The 15,415-nt window shown below is 42.3% G+C and overlaps 1 protein-coding gene across 2 annotated transcripts in view; it reads right to left on the reverse strand.

The window, feature by feature from the left end:
* RELT (RELT TNF receptor) overlaps window positions 1–15,415 on the reverse strand; it is a 94,851-nt gene that overhangs the window by 27,541 nt on the left and 51,895 nt on the right. For both annotated transcript variants that reach the window (XM_073612919.1, XM_073612918.1), the window contains exons 3-4: window positions 2,588–2,704; window positions 1,244–1,422 (exon numbers count right to left, since the gene is read on the reverse strand). In XM_073612919.1, coding sequence (XP_073469020.1) covers window positions 1,244–1,422; window positions 2,588–2,704 — 296 coding nt within the window. The remainder of the gene's footprint in view (window positions 1–1,243; window positions 1,423–2,587; window positions 2,705–15,415) is intronic.

Genomic DNA, 15,415 nt, shown 5'->3' on the forward strand with positions numbered 1-15,415 from the left:
CAAAGTATGGTAGAACAAAAAAAAAAAAAAATCATACCACGTGGAAGTGTATAACGTTATCTTCACTTTGAGACAAAAGGTTATTACCCAGCTGTAATTTATTGTAAGGTACATTTGTCTTGGTCAGATCTACGCATCATACGGTTACATCTGGTGGCTTGTGAAAGGGCCACCAGAACAGTAAAACAAGGAACAGTTGCGTGAGATTTTCCCTCAGAAGCCAAGATGCCTCGAAACTGTAAACAACGCAGATAACGTCTGCTACATTTGTGGTGGGGTTACATTTGCACCCTAAAAGTACAGTATGATGGCAGTGGTAAAAAAAAGTCATACCACCTATATTTTGGATGAAAAATAGGGGATCAGAACAAGAGAGTTGGGCCCCTCATTGTTGTTGAATTACACGTGCAACTTATCCGCGTCATTGGCTAAACAAAAAGAAAAGGTCCATGCCTTTCGCAGTTACAATGGTGTGGAGGAAGCATGAAAATATTTCATGAAAAAACAATAATTGTTCTTAGTATCAATAAAAAAAAATGATTTTTATAATGATTAGTGTGGCACCGTTCTCATTGCTATATCACATTTTGCAGAAAAGTTATGGTGCATAATCGCACATCCCCCTCGTAATTTTGAATTATTTTGATGCAATTTTGACCTGAAAACTGTATCTTGGAAAACTGGAGCCAATTGATACTCAGGACTTAAAAAAATATTCCTTTATTCTGGTAAAATGTAGGTACTTTCATTTCCGAGGCTTTCTCCTTGTAGACTAGTGTTATTAAGACCTCATCTGGAATATGCAGTTCAGTTTTAGGTACCTGTCCACAGCAAGAATTCTGTGGAACTGGAGAAAGGGCAGAGAAGGGCAACCAAACTGATAAGGGGCATGGAGGAGTTTAGCTATGAGGAAATATTAGAGGGAATTAATTTATTTTCTATTAAGAGACAGATAGGATCACCATGTATAAAATACTTAAGTGGTCCATATGGTGAACTTGGTGTAGAGTTATTCACTTTTAGGTCATTACAGGCAATAAGGGGGCACTCTTTACTTCTGGAGGAAAATAGATTTAACCTACACATATGGAAAGGCTTTTTCGCAGTAAGAGCTGTGAAAAAGCAGAAAACTAGTTCTGGCCCCAAAAAAAAAGAAGTGTTTAAAAAAAAAAACGTAGCCTGTGCCACAAGTCCAAAACCACACAGGACCATCTCGGCCCATGAAATGGTTCTCGTTACACACCTTGGTATGCAGTCTCCACACAGAGCATCTGCACTTGGTGTACCGACTCTCAGGGCTATCCGCTTTTTCTTGTCACACTGGGTGTGCATACTGCAGGGGGCCAATCCATGACGGCTGGAGAACGTGCCAGGGGCACAAGGCCTGCATCCAACCTTGGTGCCAATGCCAAAGCCACAAACCTGCAAAGTTTAAACAGCAAAGATTAGTACATGTCAGGAATCGGGTACTGACCAAGCTTGGAATGGTTTACCAGATATTAGAGTGGAACTAAAAAGGTAAAAAAAAATAAATAAATAAAAAACCAAATGCGAATAAGCAGACTTTATTGCAGACACAGACATACGTCTCTTCTGTAGTAAAACAGCGCGGCTTATCCTGCTGGACGTCATGCGACGTCCAGTCAGGATAATTAAACCACTTTCCAGCCATCGCTATATGCTATATGGTGGGCGGGAAGTGGTTAATGAAGATACCAGAGTGAATATTTATTTTAAAATTATTAATATTGTTAAGTACTTATAAAGCGCCATCAATTTACGCACAGCTTTACATATACAGTGTACATTCATATCAGTCCCTGCCCTAAAAGACTTAACACGCTAAGATCCCCAACTCACATTCATACATACACATACTGGGGTCAATTAACCTACCAGCATGTCTTTGTAGTGTGGGAGGAAACCGGAGTACCCGGAGGAAACCCACACAGGCACAGGGAGAACATGCAAACTCCAGGCAGGTAGTGCCATGGTTGGGATTCAAATCAACAAGCAGAAGTGCTAACCACTTAACCACTGTGCTGCCTCCCAAACCTTTACTCCTAGGTGGAGTCAGTAATTACATATACCGTATATGTAGGGACAGCCATTTCTGCCCATGATATATGGTGATGCTTTATATCTCATTCCAAGGCTACCAGACTGGGCTTTACCCGAATGTAAACCAGACTCCGCAGTCTCCAATGATAAAACCTCCACAAAGCTCCTGGCTGCCACAGAGCAAGTGATGCGGACTGCCTTGGCTTTAGTGGGGAGCTCAGAAATAGCAGGACTTTATTTGGAACAAAGAACATGTACTTTTTTAGTTTACAAAATTTTGATTTAGTAATACATACATGTGCCCTATTCTTTTATACAATGTGTGAAGTTTAGTGACAGGTCCATTTAAAATGCTTTTTTTTTTTTTTTTTTTTTAGATTTGACTGTAGTGTCCCTTTAATAAAATATTACTTTTGTATAAATGCAATCTCACGCAAGCCAGAAAAGCTGTACTGTAATAGGCCGGTGGGACGAGCCTCGTCCACTGTAATACAGAGAAAAAGGAACAAAAAAAAAGGATTATTACCCCCTCTGGCTCCTTCCCGGGCGGACACTTTGTGCAGGGCATACACTGACCGCTGTCATCCTGGTACTCCATTTTTCCGCACACTTCCTCCTGGCACAGCGCTTCCCAGACCTGAACCTGTGGAAGACAAAATTATTCTTATAACATTTGCCACTAGTGCCCAGCCTTAAAAACAAAAAAGGTGATGTTAAAGCTCAACTCCAGCCAAAACTAAAATTTTGATGCAAACAGAGAAGGGAACAGTAAGAACCTCTTTTTTTTTTGCAGTTTGTGTCCCCATTATGGAGAGTTTCTCCCATTCCTCTCAGGACAGGAAGTAGTAAGAAATCTCTCCAACAGGCCCACAGACAAACCACATCATTAGTAAAGAGTGGAAGGGTTAGAACTTCTGACAATGTATTCACTACTGTCTGTGCCGGTCTTGGCTAGAATCACACACCATTTTTTGTCCTGGTGTCATATGGACAGGAATTGAAGGGAAATCTCACCCAAAGGGGGTCACTGACCTGACTTAACCTCTCCCTCCCCCCAAAACGTAGGGAGAAAAATAAGATAAAAAATAAAATAGTTCTTACGGCTGTAGGCAAGTTTACAGAGAGTATGTAGTGAAGGCGTTGTCCCTCAAACCACACATTGCTGCAGATCCACTATTAGGAAAGTGCACGGCAGTTGCAGGGCTCTGTATTTTTCCATCTGATCATGGAAGCAGTAGCCCGATAGACGCCCCATGTATGTAAAAAAGAATGATTAAAAGGAAAAAAAAAACTTAAAAAAAACTTAAAAAAAAAAAAAGGAGAAGAAATTAAATCACATAGAGATGAAGTTCAAAAGCAATGAAAAAAAAAAAAAAAAACGGAAAAGGAAAAAAGAAAAAGCCAAAAAATAATAAAAATAAAAGACGTTTACAGAGAACTGAACTCTGGAAGGCAGGCAGACAATCTTTTCCCCATTAATGAATTACTATGCTTTCTTTTGTACTGTCCCTGTATAGAGGTGGCCATCTTGGTAGAGGCAGGGCTTTGCCTCCTCATGAGAGAGCCTCCAGCAAGGAGAACAGTGAGCAGTATAGTAGTGGCATCCCTAAATTTCACTCCAAATCTTCAGTCAGAGGCAACAGTGCCTTAGATCTCACACTGCAGATACACAGCTATGGGGCTGTGGGGTACAGGAGTGCCTGGGCTCACTTGGAAGTGCAAGGCTATGGTTTTTAGGAGAAATGCCAGAAAGAAAAAAAAAAAAAAAAAAAAAAAAGGGGGGGGGTAGATTTTCAGAATACAGCTTAGGCACAATTAACACTTCTACATGTTACTTTCAACTTTTTTAGTTCATTTCCACTGCAACATCTAAACAAAAAAAATGTATTGAAAAAAAAAGTTGCATATTCCATTCCCCAGAAGGCTGCACCTGTAAAAAAGTAAATACTTACCTCTCTTGATGCCTCTGCAACCAAACGGCGCACTAATGAAGGGGACTCACCTGGATTTTCTGAGATACACTTTCATAAGTGGTAATCAATTGTATCTTCCAAGGCAACTCCAATGTCACCGCAGGACATGACAGTGATGTATGGGGGTCAGTGGGACGAAACACGGTGCGTAATGGGGACACAGGAGGGCGACACTCCTGGTGTTCAGCACCACAAGTAGCAAGTGAGGCAAGTATTTACACTGCATTATATGCAATGTCAAAACCATTAGAAGATTCAAAAATAGAAAGCTGAAGCTTTATAAAAAAAAAAAAAAAAAAAAAAAAAAAAAAAAAAGGTCAAACTTTTCTGGAAAGTTGCATTTCATGTCACCCTTCCTGCCACCCAGGCCACTCCATTTGCCAAGGAGGCCGCTAGTCACATTAAAAGTTGGCTATACACCACTAGGTTTTTTTGTGCAGCCAGCAGGATGAATGAAAAAAAAACCTAACCAAATTCCTACATTTATGATAGCAGCACATATATACGAATCTTCCCCTGCTGAGGTATTGTATTCGGACAGCCAGTGTCGGCGGCTGTCAAAATAGCCAAACAGAAGATGCATCTGATTGGATGCAGTCACTATTTGGCCTACAAATTCTCCACCCTGCTCCATTTTTTTTTAAATCAAAAAGGAGGTTTGCTAGGAGAGGGCCACAAAGCGAAAATTCGCATATAGGCAGCTTGAAGTGGACCTTCAGTCATTTTTTCAACTTTCCACCTATTAAATCTTCTGCCCTTGTTGTTTTAACTTTGGATAGTAAAACATTTTTTTTTCTGCCAGTAAATCCCGTAAACAGCCCACTTCCTGTTTCTTGTCTGGTCATTATCCCAGGCTTATGACATCATGCACAGCTCTCTCTCATGAGAGTTTGCCAAGAAGGGAGGGGGGGGTGAGTCATAAGAGTGTCAATGAGAGCTGCAGAGCTGGAGGTGTGTCTGTGTAAATCCAGGAAGTGAACAGGCAGCAACTTCAGCTGCCCACAGTTAAAATGGCTGCAGCCAGACTCAGTGGAGGGAGATTTCTGCAGGATATTTGGCAAGTACAGAAATCACAGTATATATAAAAATAAAATGGTATGCAAAGTGTGGTTGGAGCGAAGCTTCAGAATGGCAAAGATGTTTTTATTACAAATTATGTGAGCAGACTGCAGTACCTCTGTAAGTGTACCAACACCAACAAGGAAGCTTGACTCTCACAGGATGTCTAACGTTTCCCAGATTTATGTGGCTCGCCTCCCACAATTAAAATATTCTTTTACAAAATCCAACACAGATGATCTATCTATCTATCTATCTATCTATATATAAAAACAAAAATAAATAAAAACAACACTATATCTACATCTTTAAATAACCATCACCATTCCAATTTTGGACTCTGCTTGAAGATGCAATAAATCTTCCGGCCCTGAAGGTGAACTCCGTTAATTACATAAAGAACATTAGATTGATGCGGAGGTGAAATATACCGCCCTGAGATGCATAACTGCCTCCCAGCCCAATGAGCCTTCATTACTCAATGGGGAAAAACCATCACTTTGACCTTGTGCAAGTAAACACATATCAACGCCTTGTAAATATGAAGAGTTGCTCAATGCAGAGTGTGAAATGGGCCTTAGAAAGGATGAATTTGATTGGTGGTTGTGGGTAACAAAGACAGTCTGGTGACCAACCATAAAACATGTGGCATCTCCTGGGGATTGAAGCCCAGGCATATAGTTGTATGACCTTGAACCGATTGCTAAAGTGCTGGGAGCTGCCATCATCTCATTTGACATGGCCAAATCAGTTTATTGATCCTTCTCATCTGGAAGAGATTTACGAATAGGTATACCAATATTAGTGTGGGAAGACCAAGGCACTCATGATCGACCCTACTGAAGCATCAAGTAGATTGGTTATCAGGAACATGAAAGTGTATCTAAATCCCAAAATAATTTACTACACAGAAGCTCACCAATCTTAAAACGAGGTGGCTGCATTCTTTTAATTTTCAGGCTCCCCTTCACCCCCACTTTATTTTCATATCCTATTCTAGAGCGTCCATGCTCACTGTTCCACTGCATCTATGGGGGGGAGCCATTGTGGTCAACCAGGCTGGACTACAAATTTCTCTGCCTTTGTTCATCTTTATCACAGGGTTTGGGATGGGGAAAAGAAAAAGAAGAAGAAAAAAAAAAAAGAGAAAAAGAGAAAAAAGGGAAAATGCAACCACCACATTTAAGAACTGGTAAGCTGCAACATATTACATTTTGATCTGAGGTTTTGTTTTTAAGAAACACTGCTTATAACTTTGTAATAATTGGGGCCTTTACAAACCATAACTGAGCGCACAAGGTAAAGATGTGCCTAGGCCACCCGGACAAGGTTAGATTAATCCATTCTCCATGTTGTATTAAAGGCTCGGACTTACAGTGCATCTATGAGGCATCGTCATGAATACATCATTACATTGGTTCGGCTTAGACCAACATAACTATGTATAAACCATAACTGATGGATCCCTCTACAACCTGGAAATCACTGCAAGACACCTCTATTCCAGTGATCTCCAAATACTTCTGGGTCCTAGGCGAGTTGACTGACCCGATGCATCCTGAACACAGGAGGTCGGCCACCCTGCACAGGCACCATTCAGAGAATGATTTGCATTTTCTGAATGAACGCAAAGTGTTCTATAATTGGATGGAGGTGGCGATACAGGACAATGACATAATGCTCGCCACCTCATCCAATACAAAGAGAACACTTTGTATTCATTCAGAAAATGCAAAGAATTCTAAGCATGGCGTCTGTTCTGAGTGGCTGACCTCTATTTAGAAGGCATCAGGCCGAATGCTCATCACAGGCCTCAGAAGCAAGTGGAGATCACCGGAGTAGTGGTATCTACTTCAGTCATTTCCAGCTTCTAGGGGCATCAGCCAAGATCGGTAGATACATAGTCACATTGGTCCAAGGTAACTTTGCATAATATGCCAATGCCTGGAATTATTCTATACATTACAATGCTGATTTATAGTTTATGAATAAACATTTTTATGGGCTACAGCACTATCTATATTTTTCTTAAGAGGCATATACAGTACAAATTTGTGTATTAGTCCATAGTAGTCTATAAAGCTGGGGTTTTGATTTTAGTGGATAATCTTTGAAACAAAAATTTAAAAAATTAGGAAGGAAAAAAAAAAAAAAAAATTGCACTTTTTTTTTTTTTTTTTTTTTAGTACTAGAATTAAAATGGGGAAAAAAAAAAAAAAAACCCAAAAAACAAAAAAAAACACACACACACACACACACAAAAACTTTCTATGGTGGTGGGGGCTCTAGGGGAATGTCTTTGGTGTGGTATTAAAGGAAATGTAATCGCAACAAGGGCAATTTTGTAAGAATGTATAAAATCAGTGGCGGTTGACATTCTTGACACGGGGGTCTTTAAGTGCAACCCCCAACATCAAAAGGGCCACACATAACATTCAGTGTCAGGGACAGCAGACACACAACAGGATATAGTCAAAGACTATGGACATGGCAAAGAGATGGTTAGAGACTGCAGGAGACGGTCACAGACCGAGCATGCTAAAGGAGTTGTGGGAGATTGGGAACATACTATAGAAGACAATAATGTCTATCATATAACAACAGATAGTGCAGCGCTAAAGAAGTAAAACACTGAAATCCACCATGATATCAATGTCCATAAGGGTAATCAGTAAATCATCCTCAGGTGCGAGCGAACACCAATTTGTAGAGAAGTGATTTCAGGTAGCCCACCACCAAGAAATAGGATGGCCTCTCACCTGAAGAAGGAATGACAGAACGAGGATACGCCGTGACGTCACCCGCGGCTACTGCACATCCACACTACGAGACAGAGATCGCATTGCTTCTGTTGATTACATGCCTGTACTCAGCGTTCAACATGTGAGTGATTCTTTTTAGTCTTTAATAAAGTATTGCATACAGAGAGCACTATTTTTCTGTCATTCCTCTTTTATATACCCGGGTTATATTGGAGAGTCTGTCACCGGAGCCTCTTGGTCCCTGAGGAGTGTTTGACACCTGAGCCCTGACGGATGCTTACACATGCTGTTCCTTGCTTGATTAAGGCGATTTATGACCCTCTATAATCAAAGGGTCCATTTCTTCAGGTGAGAGGCCATCCTATTTCTTGGTGGTGGGCTACCTGAAATCACTTCTCTACAAATTGGTGTTCGCTCGCACCTGAGGATGATTTACTGATTACCCTTATGGACATTGATATCATGGTGGATTTCAGTGTTTTACTTCTTTAGCGCTGCACTATCTGTTGTTATATTTGTATTAAGGGATTTGTTTTTTGACCCTAGTGTTCAGCAGCTTTTAATGCTCATTTACCATTTCGCGCTGATTTATATATTTTTTTCAATAATGTCTATCAGCCTCATGTAATATGTGTCCAGTCTAGGACTACTATAACAGGGTACTAGGGAAACACAGGTTAGTGCCTGCAGGGGCCCTGAGGAGTGCAGAAAAAGCCAAATAAAGCTCCCAGGCCGCAGATTGGGCGCAATGCTGAGGCTTCTGAATTACAAAGCTCAGCGGCGGGCAAGGGATGTCGGGTTGCTATGCAGGGTTTCCAAACAGGACACTCTGTATACCAAATTAAAGAACTTGGCGATGTTTATAAAAACTGGATGGCTGCCAACTGACTCCAGCCACACATCCTATCATCGGAAACCACTTCAGCTTTACAACTTGTGAAATCGTAGTCCTTAAAACAAAAACACACACACACACAAAAAAGACAGAAGGGAAGTAAATGGCTTCTCAATACCATCTTCTAACTGTACACGTGTTACTATATGAAGAAGACTAAGGCCTCATTCACACCATATGTGCATAAAAAACTGATGGAAAACATGCAGATTTGACTTGCATTGAACGTTTTGGGTTTGTTCACACTATGTGCAGAGACATGCGTATTTCTAGTGTAGGTCTCTGCAAGAACACAAAGAAACCAAGTGTTCTCTATGTGCCCTGTTCACACCACAATGTTGAGGTCATGGGAGTTTTTTTCTGCTCAGAAAACTGCATACATGTTGCACATTTAAGAGCAGAACAAATGCTCACAATACCTACACTAAATACATAGTGTTGTGGTGTGAACAGGGCACATGGAGATCAATTGGTTTCTTCGTGTCCTTGCGGGGCCTACGCTAGAAATATGCAGGTCTCTTCACATGGTGTGCATGACGCCCAAGTCTATCATCTGGGTGAACAGTTGAGTTTATGAAGTAAAAAAGGAAACCAGAAAAAGCCATTGGTGACACACACACATACATATAATATAATATTAGATAGATAGATAGATAGATAGATAGATAGATAGATAGATAGATAGATAGATAGATAGATAGATAGATAGATAGATAGATAGATAGATGCATTTCTCCCAGAGGGCCTCGGCTTCCCCCTCTTTAGGCAGTTGTGTACCCTGGAGGTATTACAATTTAAAATGTCTTTTTGAAGGTTTATAAACTTTGTTTAATGGAGGGAAGGGACCTTAAGGCTACATTCCACACTGGGGCCACCAAGCGTAGGCGCTAAAGCGCTGCTCGTTTTAGCAGCGCTTTTCGGCCGCTAGCGGTGCGCTTCTAACCCCTACTAGTGGCCAAAGAAGGGGTTAAAATCGCCCCGGTTGTGGCACTGCCGAAGCGATTTGGAAGCGCCGCCCATTTATTTCAATGGGCAGGGCATTTTGGGAGCGCTGCCAAACCACCCCAAAGATGCTGCTTGCAGGACTTTTACTAAGTGTGAAAAGTCACACTGAAATGAATGGGAGGCGGAGCTAGCGGCGGACATGTAAGCAGCACCGAGTGAGAGCACCGGCCGAGAACAAATCTCCTACTGACATCCTGAGTGTCAGAGACAGATCCTGACCCACACTGGCACCCTAACACACCCTGGAGCGGGCAGAGCAGCAGGAGATGGTAAAATACAGGCCAGCACCCATGGATTCGGCCGCAGAATGTCTGTCACAGTTTGCATGGGGATCCCAAGATGGCAGCTGCTACGAGGAGACAGACCCAGGGCCCCAGCGGCACACAGCAGAGCGGAGCAAATTAATCCCGCACTACCTCCAGTAAGGTAAGGCTGTAGCCCCGCAGACTTAGAGGGCTGAGAAGAGGCCTCTCCTTGGACAGGCTGCCTCACACAGATCTAGGGGATGCAGAGCTGGGGGAAGGGGATGGGGAGCCCTCCCTGAAACAAATAATGGAGGCCATATACACATGCCAAACTACCCTGACAGCACACAGACGGCATGCGGGCGGAAATGTCCTTTATAAAGCAAGATGTGCAGAATATCAGAGAAAGGGCCACGGAAGCTGAACATATAATCAGTGACCTGGAAGATGTAGTCCGCCCATTAGAAAGAACCGCACAAACTATGCAATGAGAAATAACTGCCCCCACTGATAAACTAGGAGACATGTAGGACCGTCAAAGAAGAAACAATGTCCGCTTTGTGGTGTTCCCTGAGAAAGCAGAGGGTAAACAACCCGAGGATTTCTTGGAACTTTGGCTTAAAGACAATATGGCGAATACCACGTTTTCACGGTTATTTGCCATAGAACGGGCACACAGAATACCATCTAAACCTGCTCCACCTGGCGCACACCCACGCCCAATTATAGCACGCATCCTGCATTTTAGAGATTGTGAAAACATCGTCTGTGCGGCACGTTCCCTGGGTGACCTACAGTAGAATGGTAATCACATTTTTATACACGCTGACTTTTCAGCGGCGACACAGAAACAAAGGGCCAGTTTTGTCCATGTGAAGAAAAGGATGCAAGATTTACAATTGGTGTACAGTATGCTATATCCTGCAAAATTAAGAGTGGTGGACAGAGGCAAAGTTTTCTTTTTCAACACCCCCCCGGAAGCGTCACGCTGGTTGGATGCTAGGGGGCGCAACAGCCATACCGCACATCGATGAATGCCCTATCTTCCTTTTGCCTTTTACCTGTGTGACATGCCATACACACACTCTCTGGTTCCTTAGAGGTGTAGTTCTCCGTTTACTTCCTGATACTACGTTCCTTTTGCGTGATGTCCCATGCCGACCTGCAAGTTGATTGGAAAATAACTCCTGCAACCCTAATGAACATATGCACCGAGACTTCATTTTAGTGGACCATGTTTGCGGACTTAATTTTAATTTAATTTTATTCTTGTTTTTTCTCCTTCTTTCCAGTTCTGTTTTCTGAGCTGCACCTTTTTGCTGTATCCCCCTGTTCCTGGAGATACCTTAGGAAAGTGTTGGCTATACCACCGGACATTACTTAGCTCCTTCAAGAGACTCTGCACACTAGTGTGCAGCTACTAGTGCTTTACTTGAGACCTGTGACCCACCGAGGTCATTTACTGTTACAGTTATGGGACACAGGGCACACAACATGTTGGGGTTGCTTGCAGGGAGGGAAGGGAAGGGTTATCGTACTTTATTGGCTTGTGCTGTGTGCTGTTATTTCTTTCTGCTTTAACCCCCACAGGACAGATGAGTTGAGCAAAGACTGGTCGGCCATTGCTCTCCCAGGTAACGTTTATTGGTATTCCCCCTGTACAAATGGAGGATAAGATAAGCATACTGTCCTGGAATGTGCGAGGTGTGAACTCAAAAGGTAAAGAGGTCCCTTATATTTTGATTTTATAAAGCAGTATAAGCCCCATATTATCCTGCTGCAGGAGTCACACCTACAAGGGTCTAAAGTTCTGGCATTAAAAAAAGCCAACATTATGAGAGTTATCCATGCTGAATAGTATTCAGTGAATACGCCATGTACTCGAGAGGGGTAGCTATTCTGGTTACAAAAAAGGCTGCAGCACATATTATACAGGTCAAATCGGACCCTAATGGAAGATACGCTATACTGGTATGTCAAATGTTTAATGTACATTTAACATTTGTGTGTGTGTGTGTGTGTATAATCTGCCCCCCTTCTCTTTCCAAATATTAGAGGACATTGTAAAAAGGAAGCTATACTGATCGCACAGGGCCCATTGTTGTTGATGGGTGATTTCAATGCAGTGTCAGATGTGGCTCTAGACAGACATGGATGTGCCTCTGACTCACGCCACACTCTTTCCTCTTGGCTGGAAAGCTATGCTCTCACTGACGTGTGGCGTCAAAACAACCCCGGAGTCAGAGAGTACTCCTGTCACTCGGAGACTCATGGGACACTGTCTAGAATAGACCTGCTGCTATCCTCCATAGATGGTCTTCCGATTATATCCAGGGTCAGATATCTTCCCAGAGCCTTATCAGATCATTCCCCGATAGAGGTCATAATAGATCTGAATGCCAGGGGAGGAGACATTGGCGTATGAATACACAATGGCTACAGGAGGAATACATCACCCTGAAATGACCAACAGGTATTGGTCATTATTGGAAAGAGAATGGCGCGGAAACCACGATCCACAATCAATGGGAGGCCTTTAAGGCAACTATGAGGGGAGTGTTCGCTAAAGAGACAAGGGATTTCTCCAAGGCTTTAAACTCTGACTTAAGACACGTAGAAATCAGTGCTACTGCTGCTCGACAGAAATATATTCAGGACCCATCCCCTAACACATATCAAACATGGCAGGACCTGATGAGACAGCATAGGCTACTTCTAACTGAACGCAATACAAAAAAACAACTACATCAAACCAGATTCATTATTGAATTTGGCAATAAAATTGGCCGCCTACTAGCTTTTTTTGGCAAAACTTTTATATGCTCCAATCTCTGTAATACAACTTAGACACCCACGGGGAGTTGTGGTGAGAGACCCTCAGGGAATTCTGAACAGGTTTCTAGAGTTCTATGAGACCTTCTATCAATCCCAGACCAGACATACGGACCAGGAGCTGTCTTCCTATCCAGAGAACCTGAATCTCCCTTCTCTGGACTTGGAAGATAGTGCTGCTCTGGAACATTCCATAACAAAGAAGAAATATGTGGTGCCATTTCCTCCTTTAAACCTGGTAAATCGCCTGGATTAGACGGTTTTCCGGCTGAATGGTATCAGCTACATAAAGGAGAACCTGGCGCCACATTTACAAAAAGGTTTTTATAGAAGCAGAGGAGGTTATACTCCCGGAATCTACGCGTGAAGCTCTGATTGTAGTAATTCCCAAACCAGGGAAAGATACACAAGAATGCGAGTCCTATAGCCGATATCCTTGATCAACTCTGATGTCAAAGTATTGGCCAAAATTTTGGCCAATAGATTGCAATCAGTAATCCTTAAATTAATGAACTCAGAACAGACAGGTTTTCTACCGGGCCGCTGTACCCAAATGAACCTCAGAAGATTATATGTTAATTTACAGATTCCACATAATAATGCAGGCAGAAGAGTGATAGCATCACTAGATACTAAAAAAGCGTTCGACTCGGTCGAATGGGATCTCTTTTCTATATTCCAAAAAAAAAACAAACATATTAAACTCCCTGCTGAACTCTTTTGTGGGGCGACAAGGCAGCTAGGGTCTCTCTGGACCTCTTGCAATTACCAGTGGGGAGAGGAGGGCTGGCGGTGCCTGACACCGCCTCTACTACCTGGCATCACAGCTAGTACATATACACTGGTGCACAGCTGAACAACGCTGCAACTGCGGTTCAGGCAGCTGTGGTAACCTCCTACGAGACGTTAATTGACTTTTTCTTTAGAGGGGAGGTCCCTACGGCAGGAGGTACAGCAATGCTCAGATCGGCTAAACGCGCGCTAGGGATCTGTCTAAAAACATAACAGATGGCCCTCTACATCTGTCACCCAATGCCCCATTATGGTTCAACCCATGTTTAAAGGAATTTTTCCACCTAGGAGGATGGATATAGATGGGCCAAATTTGGACTTACACCAATTATATGACAATGGTGAATTAAAATCATTCATACAACTGAAGAGTGAACTGAATATCCCTGATTCCTGGGCATTCCAGTTCAGCAGACTGAAACATGCCGCTCACACTCAGTTTGGGACAGGACCAGTACCCCTTGAAAATACTAACCTAGAAACACTCCTTGCTGCACCCGATCACACTAAACTGATATCTACCTACAATAGTGCACTCATAGATAAAAAAAAAACACCCAAAAGGAAAAGAAAATTAGAGACAGGTGGACAGATATCGTGCCAGAACTTACAGAGGCACAATGGGAGGAAGTCTTGACCTCATATATGCCCACGGTTCTCTCTGCCAGAGACAAACTGATACAACTAAGATATTTGCACCAAATGTACTATACCCCACTCCAGCTATACAGGGTGGGAAGAAGGGACAACCCCACATGGCATAAGTGTTTAGCAGCAGGAAGGATCCTTCATACACATGGTGTGGGACTGCAATAGGATACGGACCTTATGGTCGCAGGTGACCCAGTTTCTTGCGGATACGTTTGATCTCCCGAATATTTGTAGCCCATTATTATGACTCTTAGGAATTATAGAGGATGAAGTCATGAGTAACAACAACATGAGAGCGCTCCTACGACTACTATTTTATTATGTTAGAAAGCTAATTGTCCTCAACTGGATTAAAAGGGACCATCTCCCATTGGCATTGACCAGGCCTTTCCAAGTGGCTAATGTCACACTGTATAAAATGACTTCTGAAACCAGAGGCTGTGCAAATAAAATGTAATAAAGCATGGGGAAAATAGATAAAATCCAGGGAAACTGTACCAAATGACATCTAAAAAAAGGTTTTTCACGCAAGACAGGAGGGTTGTACACAATATAGGAGGAGAATGGGAGAGCTTGGTTCTGGGGGAATGACAGCACACAGCACAAAAGGTTATGGAGGAGTTTGCCTCAGAGCTTGTTTTTATTTTACTTTTAATAGTTACAAGATAAAACTCTTATATATCAGAGTTACCGTCAGAGAATGGAAAAAGAGCTATTTGTACTGATGAATATACTGTACTCAGTTATTGGGAAAGTAAAAAGACTTCTAAATGGAAATATTATGCTGACATAGGCACCTATGACTGTACCCTGTTCAAACTATTTACTGCTATGCAAGTACACTTGGCAAATAAAAACCTTAAAAAAAAAAATATATATTAATGGGAGGCGGTTTTCAGGCATTATTTAGAGGCCATTTCTAGCGCTAAAACGTCTGAAAACCACCTGTGAAGCCAGCCTAAATCTGCCTGCACTTTCCTCCTCAAAGCCAGGTGTAGCACAGAAGGCCATTTTATCTTATTGATATCACCGCATTGCTTTAATGACTACATTAGACTGATGCTGTACACAACATTTGTGGTACATGGACAGCATAATAAATTAGTAAGAGATCCATGTATTCCTCACACAGCACATTGT

Source organism: Aquarana catesbeiana, linkage group LG02 (genome assembly GCF_042186555.1).
Source record: "Aquarana catesbeiana isolate 2022-GZ linkage group LG02, ASM4218655v1, whole genome shotgun sequence".
In the NCBI taxonomy this organism is placed as follows: Eukaryota; Metazoa; Chordata; class Amphibia; order Anura; family Ranidae; genus Aquarana; species Aquarana catesbeiana.